The 12,799-nt window shown below is 36.6% G+C and overlaps 1 protein-coding gene across 4 annotated transcripts in view; it reads right to left on the reverse strand.

Moving 5' to 3' along the window:
* The window catches only part of usp24 (ubiquitin specific peptidase 24), a 73,065-nt gene that overhangs the window by 40,674 nt on the left and 19,592 nt on the right, over window positions 1-12,799 (reverse strand). For 2 of the 4 annotated variants that reach the window (XM_084092060.1, XM_084092059.1), the window contains exons 8-16: window positions 10,581-10,646; window positions 10,037-10,111; window positions 8,719-8,877; window positions 8,528-8,642; window positions 6,769-6,872; window positions 4,830-4,937; window positions 4,659-4,754; window positions 1,548-1,709; window positions 838-933 (exon numbers count right to left, since the gene is read on the reverse strand). In XM_084092060.1, coding sequence (XP_083948186.1) covers window positions 838-933; window positions 1,548-1,709; window positions 4,659-4,754; window positions 4,830-4,937; window positions 6,769-6,872; window positions 8,528-8,642; window positions 8,719-8,877; window positions 10,037-10,111; window positions 10,581-10,646 — 981 coding nt within the window. The remainder of the gene's footprint in view (window positions 1-837; window positions 934-1,547; window positions 1,710-4,658; window positions 4,755-4,829; window positions 4,938-6,768; window positions 6,873-8,527; window positions 8,643-8,718; window positions 8,878-10,036; window positions 10,112-10,580; window positions 10,647-12,799) is intronic. The other 2 variants (XM_084092062.1, XM_084092061.1) reach the window with 1 other exon arrangement.

Here is a 12,799-nt window from a genome sequence, read left to right on the forward strand (position 1 = left end):
TAAATGTCATGTGTTGTAAACAAAGTAAAATAAAATAATAAAATAAACGTTTTTTAATCCTCTCCTCGGGTCAATTTGACCCGTCATAAGAAATGAATTGGAAATACAATAAAAAGGGATTTTTTAAGTAAACAAAAAGAATCACTTTTTTTTTCTTACAAATTTCAAGAACTATTAATTCATGAAGTCATACCACATGACATTTTAAAACCTGAACTAACGTCTTGTCATAAAATGGTCAAATTATCTGATATTTTAAGAGACTTATTGACATGGAGTCAAGAGGTTTTGCAGGGGTCCTCTATGACATCAAATTCTGTTTTATGTTTTTTTTTTTTTTTGCATGTTTTTCTTCCTTTAATGAGGCTTTATTCTTCATTGTGATATCAGGACAATTGTAACTCCAGAATTTGTTTGACTTTATGCCTCCCAAAAATATCAAACTAATTTTAATTAAGAAAGAGGCATATTCAAGTTATTACACGTGTCAATCTTTTATTTTTATTTTATTTTATTAAATGAATAAATAGAACAAAGATATTAGAACCACGTCATTGACCCCTCTATTACCCCAGGCTTTGTTAGAGTCACTGATTTCCAAACGTTTCAAATGGTCCAAAAACAGATTAAAGCCAATAGTCAACAAGTCATTAGTTAATATTTGGATTTGAAGATCAAACCCCTACAAGTTCCCTTTGTAAATCACACACATCTTTACAGTACTTCCACGTGAATCAAGTGGCAATCATCAGTTTGCAAATCAAATTCTGTTCATGTGAGATTCAGGCTGAGTTATGATTGGTCAGTGTTAATCTAAAGGGGTGGGTCTTATCTTACTTTAGCCAATGAGCTCGGTTTCTTCTTGCCCCAGGAGCCAGTAAGAAAAGAGACCTGTGACTCGCTGAGAGACTTTGAATCCTCCTGTATTTGCATCTAAAGAGATAAACTTCAGTTGTATTCAGTGAGTGCCACTAAAGAGTTTATGTGGCAGACGCTGCACCCAAATCACACCAGAGGCTGAAGCGCAAAGATTGAGAAAAGTGAATGCCTGTGTGTGTGTTTGGGGTGAGTTGAGGCAAGCTGAAACTAGAGAGCCAAAAATATAGATCTAGTACTAGAGACAGAATAACACCTTTATACTCCAAGGATCAGCTCTTAAAATAGCCCACTGCACAGATTCTAGCCTGAAAGAGAAGCAAGGAAGCTCAAAAATGTGTGTCATTGCGTTTGTGTGTGTTTACGGTCCGTAACCATCCGAATATGGATTTTCAGAAAGGAGCACAAAGCAGATGGAGGAGTACAGAAGATCTGTGTGAGAGTGAGAGACTCTCACTCCAATTCAGACCACCAGAAGCAAGCCAGACAGTAACTTTCCATAATGACAGAAAAACAAAATAATAATGTAGCAGAGTCACATCATGAAAAAAAAAAAAAAAAATCATCAGATTCCTATTAGTTGATTAACTGAAACACTGAAGTTGAAGTGTGCAACAGACTTAAGAGTCTAGACCATTATTGTAATTTTGAGAATGATGGTATCAGCTCACCTTCTTGATGTCCTCGATGCATTTGATGATGTAGTTCCTCTTGATGGTTTCTTTGACGGCGTACGCGTCGCTGAGGATGGTCAGGTGTTCTTCCAGGGCCTGCTGCACTAGACTGGTAGGTAAGGTGGGGAGATGCGCCAACTCCCACAATACCTCCAACACCTGACACACAAACCACAAAAAACACAGATACTGTTCATTTTTTTGTCACGCTCCAAAGTCGCTTATGTTCACCAAAGCTGCAATTATTTGATAAAAAAATTCTGTGATATTGTGAAATAATATTACAATTTAAAATTTCTTGTTTTCTATTTGAATATATTTTAAAATGTAATTTATTTCTGTGATCAAAACTGAATTTTCAGCATTATTACTCTTCAGTGTCACATGATCCTTCAGAAATCATTCTAATATGCTGATTCAGGATTGTTTGATTAACAGTAAGAAAACAGCATTTATTTGAAACAGAATGTTCTAACAGTATTTATAAAAGTATTAATTTCTTAAAAAAAAAAAATCAGACTGACTTACAACTTTTGAACGGTAGTGTAGGTGGTAGCATATTAACCCTCTGGGGACCAAAAACGCGCCCGCGCGTTTTGCTCGTTTTTTTTTTTTAGCAATGAAAATAAACACTAAATGCTCTGTTAATTTTGATCTTTCATTTTCGTGTAATACATCAATCGATCCTGTTCAGTTTCTATTTTTTTTCTGTATACTCACAATAAAAATAAAGTGTTTTGCTTTTTGACAAATAAAGAAAAAATAAGATGATGCGATTTCTGCCTTCTCTCTGTCAGTTAACTCCCGTTTGAAACGCGTTCGAAAATGATCTATAACTCCGCGAAAATTCAGTCAAACAGGCAAACAGACCCACGGGCATAAAGCTTGAGATCGCAGCTTTTAATTGAAGTCATTTATATAAAAAACAAATATTCTTAGTTTCTGTAATCTGTATACAAAGAGAGCGACTCCAGTCGACCTCATTACGAGATGATTCACAGTAATTTGACCACTCCCCGGAGAGCGCGCGCTATTCAAATGCAAATTCTGAGAACCATTTCAGTCTGTGAAACGCCCACATCAGCTGTAAACAAAGCGCGTCGCGAGCATGGTTGCGAGTGAGACATTATAGCCTTTATGGAGAAAAGTTTCCACAGTGCTGATGAGGCGAAATATCTCCTGATATGAGCAGCAGATCGCGCTGAGGAGTGAGGTAGGCTGTTTTCTTTTCTCAAGTGTGGAATAACGTTATAACGTTAGTGTAGGCCTGTAAACCGCAAAAAGATGAATCGCATTTCTATAATATGACTCGCGTTTCTGTGAGATGAATGAAGGGTACATATTTGTAAAGAGTGTTTAGCCTAAATATGAATCGCGTGTCTGTGTGTGAAAGAATAAACTGCTTTGCCATAGCCTACTGAGATGAAATAAAATGTATTTGTATAAGCAACGTAAATTAACATTTATATGCCCTGATATTTCAATAAAACAACGTTAGTCAGGCGTTAGTCACACTATTTTTGTCAAAAATAAAGTCATAGACTAAGATGTTAGATGTTCCAATGTTGGCTATATTCAAACTAATGAATACATATGATAAAATGTAGGCCTATAATCTTTTTTTTCTTTCTTTTTTTTTTTTTTACAAAGAAAGAGTACACTTGAAATATTGTTGAAATTGTAATTATTGTTGTAATTGTAACATTTTTAATAAAATAGCTAAACATATTTACAAGATAGATGTAAGCGAAATCTTAAATGGTCAATATAAGTATTCTTCTATATAGGCATTGTCCTTGCATTGTGGCTCAGTCAGTGTCACACCTGAATGAATGGCTAATTATGCAGAGTCATTATGCAGAGTGGGTGGGACAACCCAGGTGTAAACTACTCCTTCACGCCCCCCTCGCATATTGGCTTTCCAAGCAAAACCTGTTTTACACCATTTAAATCAATGTATTTTTTTTTGTGAACGATAAAGCAAGACTATTTTCACATAATTTTGAAGCCAGTACTCAAAGGTACAACATCAATTAGACAAAAGTCTTGTGGACACATATTTAATATGTGTTTTGTGGTCTTAATTCAGCCACTTTCATTTTTATTTTTTCCAATAACCACGCATAAACATTATTCTCTTAAAAATACAAACATCTACATACACGTTGCCCGCATATTTTGGTAGCCCTGTTTGTGCTATATAGAGTGATTTTACACCTTTGCCATTAACATGTTTATAAATAACTGAAAAAAGCACAAATTTCAAGGCATGTCAGAACATCTCAAGGGCTCCAAAAACACCTTGGTCCCCAGAGGGTTAAATGGTAAGTTTTAAATATTGTAAATATTAAAATCTATTGTCAAAAATAACTATAACCAGGTTTAACCAGACCACATTCAAGTGGCATGTGAAAGTGACAAAAAGTGCAAAGTGCGCAAAACGTTTTCGGGTTTAACCCTTCATCAGTGCCATGTGTTTCCAAGCATTACACCTGCGGTCATTTACAAGCTTATTACCATAATCATTATAATACACCGGACACTAATTTTACCACCACCATATAGGTAAAAAAAAAAAAACATCTATTAAATCTTTAATTTATGAATCCCATAATCTCTCTCTCTCTCTCTCTCTCTCTCTCTCTCTCTCTCTCTCTCTCTCTCTCTCTCTCTCTCTCTCTCTCTCTCTCTCTCTATATATATACACACAATTATTATCAGTAATAACATTTATCTAATATAATACACCACAGGCAGTTTGGGTTTAAAAAAAAACAGATGAATAGAATATTTAAATATTATATGTAGCATTTTTATATTTTTCTTATTGTATTTATGTATTTCAACCCTGTGCAGTATTTTGTTTCTGTACATTTTATATTTATATTCCTACATTTTATGATTTAAAATGTAAATCAATTCTTAATGTTAAACTGTAAATCAGTGCAGTGCAATAATAAGAAACTTTCACTAGCTTCAACAATCCTACTTCAATCACAGCCGTTCGCATTTCCGCAGAGCATCTTATCAACAGCTAGGCAGGGTCAAAGCTCAACTTTCAGGTGAGGGACAGAAATACACATGCAGTTTAATTCTGACGACACACACCTTTCCTGTGGTTGCCTCGGAGCGAGCCTCCCTGCCGATCCGTCCAATCAGACTCAGAAGCTTCTGTCTCACGCGGTCACTCTCCACCTCCCAGCTCTGAAAAACACACAGGGTTAAAGTCAAAAACACAGTTTAAAAAGATGAAAGAGTCCAAAGGAAGATGGACAAGACCTTCTGTATGAGGACGAAGAGGTGGCTGAGCTGGTCAAAATTGAACTTGACTGCAGCAGCGGCGATGATGGTGTGGATGTTCTCTATCACAGTGGAGGACTGACCAGCCTGTACACAAAATAGGATACAACTTTCAACTTTTTGCTCATATATAACCAAACTACATGAACTTAAATTTAATGGTAATTTTTTTTTATAAAAAAAAGCTATATAAAAAAAAATTAAATACAATATAATATCATACTATATAATATACATACACCGTATAATATAATAAAATATAATTAAATGCGTTTTGGCCTTTCATTAACACATCAACGCTGTTTTGGGGCCAATCTCAATCACGCGACACAGCGCTGGGAGATCCAGTGAGAAAGCGTTTTCAGTTAAAAACCAGAGATATCAGAACAGCGCTGACGTTGAAACCACAAGAAACATTGTGCCATGAACGAACAGAAATGGTTGAATGTTTTTACATTATTCATTTCAGGGTTTGTACAACCTGTTGAGAGTGAAATTCAAGCACTTTTCAAAGGACTTTCAAGTGCGTCACACTTTTTCCAGCACTTCAAAGCTCTTAAAATTATAGTTAGTTATTTTTAATGTGATGACCAAAAACATTATTTGTTCATCCTTCAAAGATTGATAAAACTTCTTGAAAAAAAGACATTTATAAAACTAAAAGTTTCAAGACTAAGAGTGTCAACACTTGGTGGCAAACAAACACTTATCTAAAAATAAAAAGATATGAAATGACCACTACAACCAATAGATGGCGGCAGAGGCTTATTGGCTATTTAGCCATTTCCTAGCCTGGGTTTCCCTATGCTGCCTTGAGCGCAGCGCGATTTTATTCACGCTGTTAGGCAGCCTGGATTCCATGGACCAGATTTTCGCCTCAGCGAGGGGACCAATCACAGAACGGGGAGGAAGCAGCAAGACGATGACGACGTCTATGCGACGCAGTTTGTTTATATATATGGATCCAACATGGCAGCAGACGCGAAGTTACCTTTCGATGCAGCCTTAGATAGTGTTCTAAGTAGTTTAGAACGCAAGTTTATTTCGTCTTCTTCCTCGTCGAATTTCTGTCGCTCTACATACGTCATCTGGTATAATTGAAACGATTGGCTATGAGCTACGTACAGGCACATTTGATAGACATTCGTAGCGCCCAGTAAACGGCTCTGGGCATTCGTAAACCACGCCTCAAATACGAGAAAATTAACATGTGGTTCCCAGACCACGTCTCAATGAGAAGAGGTCTGACGTTAGCCAGGCTAGCCATTTCCAGTCACTAATATATTTTTTCCACACGTTTTACTTTTGAATTTATATTTAGACATTATGAAATCACTATTATAAAATAATCAAGAAAACAATTTTTTGTCAAAGTTTGGGACTATTTTGTACTAAAGTAGGTCACATAGGGTCATGAAAAACAAAAACTTTGACAAAGCACTCGTTTTATAATCACTGAAGCCGTCGGTCAGTTCAGTAAGCTACTACTGAAGAACAAATGTACATTTAAGAGTAGAATATTTCCATTTTTCACTATATACTTTGAGTGGTACTGTTGTTAATAAAGGTTCATTTGATCTGCATCTCAACTCAAGTACAGTGCTTTACTGTCAGATGTGCATTTCCAAGAAATAAACATGTTATATTATTAGTAACTGCACTTAGTACATCAAGTTAAACTAAATTATGTAGTCCTTTTGTTATGAATTAATCTCAGGATTGTTCAGCTTCATTTCCATCCTGAAAATCAATAGGAAAGCAGATGAACGCCAATTGAAATGCTCTCCATTCATTATTTTAGTTCTTATTCAAAAAGAAACTTTAGAGCATTCTGTGCAGAATATTTCTGAGAATCAATGTCAGAAGTTCATGCAGCTTTGAGGGAGCACAGAGTTGATGAATATCTATAAAAGCTTACCTGTATTTTCCAGATTTTGGAGAGTTCATCTAATGAGAGCTTACTGCCCAACAGCTCAATGATTCCCTTTATTCTGTCACAGTACTGGGCTTGGTCAATGTTTCCTACAGCACAGAGAGAGAGAGAGAGAGAGAGTGAAATATTTTACTTATTTTATTCATTCTTAAAACTTTAAAAATGAACTTCAAAAACAAAAACTCACAAAAAATGTTTATATTGCACTCTCAAAAAATTGGAAACTAGCTCCATTATAACCCCACAGATGTAAAAACCACTTAAAGTTATTCATCTGTAAATAATAAAAAATAAACATTTTTGTTTTACCCTCAACTTTACAATCAGTCTTTACATTAAGTTTAGCTTTTTTTTTTTACAGAGCAAGAAGAAGAATTGAAAAGGAAAATGACAAACTAAATCCTTGTGAAAATAAAACACTAAAAAACATCATCCATTCCTTATACAGTTGAAAAAACTGATGGTTTCTGTCATTCCACACAAAAAAACCATATACTGAGGACATTTAGAACGATAAGCAAAAGATAAGCAATAAGTAAAAGACATTTAGAAACGACAAGTGAAAGAGAAAGTCGGCAAAGAGGCATAGAAAAATGAAAGTAAAACAAAAGAAAATGAAAGGAAGAATGCAAAGAGAAAGTTAAACCAAATAAAGGCATTAAAGTGAAAGAGAAGAGCAAAAGAGAAAGAGAGGGAAGAAAAAAAAAGAGTGTCATAAGAAATGCAAACAGAACAAAGAGAGAAAAGACAATGAGGCAGTGTTAAATGAAGACCACTGAATAAAGAGATGATGACACGAATGAGTGGGTGAGGTGAAAAGACTTCAGGCACAAAGCAACAGTTTGAGATTCTGGCTTCTGAACACTTTAACACATTGATGATTTGCTTAGTGTGAAAGTGTGAGCGCCCATATACACATGGCACGTCATAGAGCCGTATTTAAGGGACTGTATTCCATGCTTTTGTAGTATTATATACTGTAGCAATCACTTATGAAGTTAGTCTCGAATTCTTTCACCAGAAACAGTGATAATTACAATATTAGATGTGTATTTTCCACCTTCTCTTTGACACTTTTTAAACAGGCTGTACCCTTAAGATATTAATATGTTAATATCCTCCTTGTGATTGGCTAACCTCTTTGCATATCAAATAAGTGACAACATCCCTGCAAAATTACTGAATATCGAATAAGAATAAATATTTAAATGTGGGAAGTTTGGACATAAATTCAGAGTTATTTTAGCATCATTAAAATACTATTACAGTTTTGTTAATATTTTAAATTAGATTTTATATTTTCTGTTTTCACTTTTGTGTTTTGTAATTATTATCAGTTTAAAATCTATACTGCATTTATTTTTTACAAAAGTCTATATTGCATTTATTAATTTTTATTTATTAGTTTTAGTTATTCTAGTACTTCAACAAACTAAGAGAAAATTAGGAATGTTGCCTCACCAACTAGCTAAAATAGAATTATTTTTATTTTTATATAAATATATATTTTATTTCAGTAAACGTTTATTTTATTTCAAGTAACAATTTTTTTATGGGTTTAGTTTTAGATGATGATAATAACCCTGACTAAATTTATCTCAAAACTTTATCTAAAAAAAACCTGTTTTCTTTATTATTTCCCCTGTGTGGTAAAACATCATGAAACCAAATATTAACAGGCCCAATATGGGTTTGATATGAGCTTAACTGTTAATATGTTAAACTGGATCAGGGAACTTCTTACCTTCCAAAGCTATTGAGAGGACAGAGTTTTCTACAAGCCAATCCAGGAGTCGGTCTGTGTCAATGGCGTTCTTCACAGTCTTGGATACTGTGCTTTCCTCAATGAGTTTGGTGACCTATCAGAGCACAGAGCCGTCAACATGAGGGGAGAACTCCGGCTTGAACTTTAAGCATGTAGAAAGGAATTTGAACCTCTTTGAGGGAGTTCATTTTGGCACTGAAGTGGGGCGTCTTTAGCATTCGGAGTAGGATGTCCAACCGAAGGTCATCCACGACGTTTACCAGCTCCCGCTGGAAACGCATGCAGAGGAGCTTAATAGCTGACAAGAGCTCTGGAATACTCACCAAACGCTTTAGAGAGAAAGAGACGTATATAAAAGAGAGAAACAACAAGAGGACCAAAGTCGACCATTACAGAAATTTTAAATGGGATGATCATTTTAATAGATTTAAAACAACCTGAAGAACACAGCAAAACCAGTGCGAATAAGCAACATAACATTTTTCAAATAATTATTCACAACACTATTGCTATCAACTTTTGTTGCCCATCTGTCATTGGTCAGTCAAGCAGATAGTCCCGCCCCAAACTCACGCCATTGGTCAGGTCAGTGGTTCTCAATTCCAGTCCTCGTGACCCACTGCTCTGCACATTTTGTATGTCTCCCTTATTTAACACACCTGAACCAGATCATCAGCTCATTAGGAGAGACTCCATGAACTGAACTGAGTGTGTCAGATAAGAGAGACATACAAAATGTGCAGAGCAGTGGGTCACGAGGACTGGAATTGAGAACCACTGCGTCAGGTCAATGTTACGGTGTTACTAGCTATTTTGATAGTGCAACTGAGCCACAAGAGCTACATTTTTGTGGGGGGTAAACCTATAAAATATATTTAAACTAAACAAAATACAAAAATTTCAGCTTTAAAGGGGTAATCGGATGCCCATTTTCCACAAGTTGGAATGATTCTTTAGGGTCTTCATGTAAAGTTTGTAAAATACTTTGGTTAAAATTCCTCAATGGTTGTGTAAAACAACACCCTTTTTACCTCCTCAAAAACAGTTCTGTTCACAGCGACCCGTTTCGGTGCATGTCTCTTTAAATGATAATGAGCAACTGCTCACCCCACCCCTCTCTTCCATGGGGCATGTTGACACAAGACACATAAAGTGCTGCTTTGGCGGACAGTATACAAATGGCTGAGGGTGGAAATATGTTAATACAGGACAGTCCGTCAGTGGTTGTGGGCGGAGCATGAGCAATATGACATCATATTGCTCAGAAAATCCAAACGGCTTGATTATTGAGAGTGTTTAGGCTTTTTGAAGACTAAAAGAAAAGGAGTGAATGGATTTTTTTTATTGTGGTTGTGTCCACACACTGCAAAGACATATTTATATACAAACACCATATAAAAGTGAATTTTGCATCCGATGACCCCTTTAAAGCAGTGAAAATCTCACACTACTGCACACCAAAGTGAACAAAGCATGCAGGTTCCTCACCTTGTCTTTCAGGTCTTTCTCCTCCAGGTTCTGCACGTATGTTATCATCTTATGGATGACTGGGTCCAGCATGGGCTACAAAATGCAAAACACTTTAAGCTAAAGGTCACATGACAGTGTCCTTGATATTTCTCTGATAATTGTCCATAAACATGTTTATTCAAATTTATACTCTGATTCAATATCACTATCAAAACTACATTATTAACACTAAGGTTCAACTATACTTGATAGGAAACTATGAAATAATGTACAGTCAGCCATCTATCTATCTATCTATCTATCTGCATTTCTGACAGGACCTTTTTTAATTGGCGTCTTAAAAAACAGCAAAAGATGTTTTACAAAGTAACTATTTAAACTACAAAGATTATTTAATTGGCAAAACTAGCTTATCTACATTAAAAAACTTAGTCTAACTAGTTAAAAAATACCTAGATAAACCATTAACTGACTTGACCATGGAACTTCTGACCAATCAGAATCAAGTATTCCAGGGATCCGTGTAACAAAGTGAGAACAGATCAGTTGTGGAAACACTCACCTGCACTAGGCTGGAGTTGAGGTATTCTGCACACACACCGAGCGGCTGAACCAAGGCTGATACACACTGAGGAAACACACACACACCCACTGAATATTACCACAAAAACAAATCAGTGATGAAACATCAAATACATATTTTTTTCACCTGTTAAAAGCAAAATGTGTCTCTAAGCTGGAGACAAGACATGGCAACAAGGGCTGAAAAAACTCTTAAAGGGATAGTTTGACAAAAAAAAAAAAAAAAAGCCTTTATTCACCTTCATGTTGTTCCAAATCTGTATGACACTTTCATACAGATTTCAGATTTCAGATTTCAACTCTGCCAAATCTGTATGGCAGAGTTTAGTTTCAACCTTAAAATAACACACCTGAATCAGCTCATAAAGCTCTTCAGGATCGCTTAGCGGATAATACAAAGGCAGGTGTGCTGAAGCAGGTTGGAACGAAACTCTGCAGGACAGTGGCCCTCCAGGAACAGGATTGAAGACCTCGGATTTAAAAGGTTAGTTCACCCCAAAATACAATTTCTGTCATTAATTACCCACCCTCAAATCGTTTCAAACCTGCAAGACCTTCGTTCATCTTCGAAACACAAATTAAGATATTTTTGATGAAATCCGAGAGCTTTCTGAACCAGCAATAGGCTTTCAAGGCCCAGAAAGGTAGTAAAGACATAGTTGTTTGTTTTTTGCGCACAAAAAGTATTCTTATCGCTTCATAACATTAAAGTTGAACCACTGTAGTCACATGGGCTATTTTAACGATGTCTTTACTACCTTTCTGGGCCTTGAAAGTTGCAATGACGTTGCTGCCTATGGCTGGTTCAGAATCCTCTCGGACATCATAAAAAATATTTTTATCTGAGTTCCGAAGATGAACGAAGGTCTTACGGGTTTGGAACGACATGAGGATGAGTATTTAATGACAGAATTTTCATTTTTGAAAATGAACTTCCCTTTCACATGGCTACTCAGATGCACCCGATTAAATCCTGAGCCATAATTACAAAATCAGGGAATTTTATATAACATTTCTCTGCTGGTCTACATCTCTTTAGAGCTATTTGCCAACAGAGAGTCAGCACAGATGAATCACTCCTCTGTTCAGCATCTAATGACTTCTCATCCATTAGAGAGAGAATGAATCAGTCCAGTCAGTGGAGGAGAGAAGACAGCATCCTTCTCTTGTCTTCTTGCTTTAATTGACTCTTACCCTCACTACGAATTAAACGGTTACTGTAGCAGGGCATCCCTTTATGTCTGAGATTAAAACCAAGCTGGCGATGAACCAGCGGAGTTTCCTTTACGTGCCACAGCAGGTCGTATGTGCCCCTGAAAAGAATTTCCCTCCCTACGGTTGCCTCAAACTTCCTGTTCCTGTGTTAAGACCATTAATATGCAAATCCTAAATCAAAGCATCTTTTCCCTGTCGCCAGCTCTATCTCTCAGCCCTGGCACCCAAATCATGCTAATGCCCACCTTCAAAAGACAAGCGGGCGGAACCAAAAACAAGGCGGCTTCACAGCTCCAAGACAAGGGGGAGCATTTACACGCTTGCACTAAAGGGGAGAGCGGACACCTCTTCTGCTAAAAATAAGGAAGCTGTCAAACATTATGAGCATCTATCTGTCTGTCTCAGACCAGATTAGATTCTTTTCTGAGGGGTTATTTAAAAAAAAAAACACACACACACACACACGGAAGGAAACTTTTAAACAAAACAGAATAAACCAAACCCAAATCACAGCGAGTTGACCATCCTGTCCATCACTACCATCTATCAGTTTTATCTATTCTCCCGCCTGACTATTGAAACATTATTAGCTTGTGTTTGAGGGCTGCGCGGTAGAACTATTTGACGATATCCCACTACCTCACTTCGTATTGTTTTTCTCAGACAACTGGCTTGATGAGCAATTCTGTTAGTGTGTATATTAATAATTGGCCTGAATGCTCTTTTTTTCTGCCCATAGGAATGTGGCATCACATTTTCCCTCTCATCCCCCTGCTCTCGTCTCTTTCTCGCTGTCTGCTGTGTGTAGGATGCTCTCCGTGATGGTGAGAAACATCCTGAGCTCTTTAGCACACACGCTATAATAGAATCTGCCCTCGTTCAACTCTCTCTCTCTCTCTCTCTCTCTCAGCATCTCACTCATACTGCCTCTCTTCATTCAGACACTTCTTCACTCGGTTGACCTGATGACACATGAATTAGCCA

The sequence above is a fragment of the Abramis brama genome (assembly GCF_963993115.1).
Source record: "Abramis brama genome assembly, chromosome: 18".
NCBI lineage: Eukaryota > Metazoa > Chordata > Actinopteri > Cypriniformes > Leuciscidae > Abramis > Abramis brama.